Source organism: Cyprinodon variegatus, unplaced genomic scaffold, assembly GCF_000732505.1.
Source record: "Cyprinodon variegatus isolate N-32 unplaced genomic scaffold, C_variegatus-1.0 Scaffold500, whole genome shotgun sequence".
Taxonomy (NCBI): domain Eukaryota; kingdom Metazoa; phylum Chordata; class Actinopteri; order Cyprinodontiformes; family Cyprinodontidae; genus Cyprinodon; species Cyprinodon variegatus.
Window position 1 is genome coordinate 3,687 of NW_015150953.1, and position 1,840 is coordinate 5,526.

Genomic DNA, 1,840 nt, shown 5'->3' on the forward strand with positions numbered 1-1,840 from the left:
ATTAACACTCAGTAAACACTGGATGACAATAACTTTGAGGTCAAAACATTTAATTGTGTTAATAGTTATTAATTGATTTTTGAAATAATCATCAACTAATTTGGTAATTGATCGGTAAATCATTACTCAATGGTGGACAGACTCCTAAACATGCCATTCATTAAAAATAATAACCAGGAACTTTACATATATAAAGGAAATAAGATATATAATGTTTTTTAAACAAAATATGAAATAGGGGGGTTATGGCCCCCGAAACCCCCCATAAATGAGGCCCTTGAGGTCTGAAGTTGGCGAGCCTCTGAAATGCTAACATGATGCTAGCACTCTTATACTGAAGTCACTATTTTTACCAGTTGTTGATTGGAGGTAAAGGTAGGTGTAACTCTCCCCCAGCATGCTGCAGCCACCACCGTACCTGTGGGATGGCACAGCCAATGTTTTCATGTCTGACATCCTCAGCACCTGTATTTTCTTTCCTTTCCTTTGTGATGCTGTGAAGAGAAACTATCAGCTGCGCTCAGTATGGATTACAAACTAAATTTGAAGTTATAACGGCGCCTCAGCTTTTTAGGAAAGATCCAGCTTTAACAGTTTGCTGAGTCATTGTTCCAGGAGAAGGAATGTTACAAAAACAGTTGAAAGTCATCAGTGCTGCTCGTCAGAGGAGCTTTGATTAAAAACATTTCCAGCGGGAGGGTGGGGGTTCATAGTGTTGGTGGGCTGGACTTCTGTGGGTCTTCTGAGTGAAACACATTTACAAACTCAACATTCAGTCAATGTTTTCATCACAGCTCGACATGATGTCCGCGGCGCTCCGTCTTCTTCTCTGCTCGCTTCACGTCTTCGCCCTGCCGACGCTTCAATCGGAGCCTAAACAAGGTACAATTTCAACTTTTAAGTATTAATATTAATCATCCTCTGGGTTTAATTCGGGTAAAAACTGTTTTTTATTCCTAAGTAAAAATCTCCCATTCCTGTGGTTTTGTGTAGAATTAGCTTTCTTTGTGTTGTTTGTCGGCTTAGGGTTTTAAAGAGTATCTTTCTAAAGAGTAAACAGCTCTTTGAATCAGTAAAAAACTCTGCAGCCTTGACCATTAGATGAGCACAATTTGTGTTGCACAACACGGGTGCCCTCCGCTGAGAGAGCCAGCGGCTTTCTGGTGAAGAGGATTACCAGGAATTCTGCAGAGCAGGGAACACTCCACGGGCAAACAATGGGAAGCTGTTCTGTTTGGAGGCCCGGATTTCGGTCCAGCGGCTGTAGAATGACACTTCACACATGGGTCAGATTACTGCTGAGGTCTGGTTGAATGTTTAGGTCACGCCTCGACATCTGGATCTGGGTTTGGTTGCATAACCCTTTGAGTGTCTTGGTTTAGTGGTTTATGTGAGGACACAGTCTCCTGCTGCAGGTTTGGATTTTCTGGGGGGTTTGTAAGAGAGCAGGGTACGTTTGAGGCTACCATGTGCTGAAATGACTGTTCTACAACAGAAGGATAAGATTAGAACCAACTTTAGGAAAGATAAAAACATAGATGTGAAGAGCTGGAGGCAAACAGCTTTTAGATGTGTTGACTTTCTGAGGAGGCAGCCCAGTGATTTAAATCAGCTCTGCTGCACAGAAAGCGCTGCTGGACTCCAGACATAAAAGATAAGCAGCACAAAGGGAAATCTGTTTATGATTTAGCTGGAAAATTATGGACTGATTTTTGTTCCACAGGTTGTAAAATAAAATTTAAAACAAATCCAGATCCAGAAAAGAAACTTCTTGTTAAAAAAAGTAAATTTGCTTTTGTCTCAGATTGTATGTTTTCAAAGAAAAATATATTTTTTCCCC

At 40.9% G+C, this 1,840-nt stretch overlaps 1 protein-coding gene across 2 annotated transcripts in view; it reads left to right on the forward strand.

Annotated features, from left to right (window-relative positions):
* Positions 1–761: 761 nt before the first annotated feature.
* Positions 762–1,840, forward strand: part of LOC107094674 (growth hormone receptor-like) — a 33,111-nt gene continuing 32,032 nt past the window's right edge. For both annotated transcript variants that reach the window (XM_015390449.1, XM_015390448.1), the window contains exon 1: positions 762–882. In XM_015390449.1, coding sequence (XP_015245935.1) covers positions 780–882 — 103 coding nt within the window. In that variant the 5' untranslated portion in view covers positions 762–779. The remainder of the gene's footprint in view (positions 883–1,840) is intronic.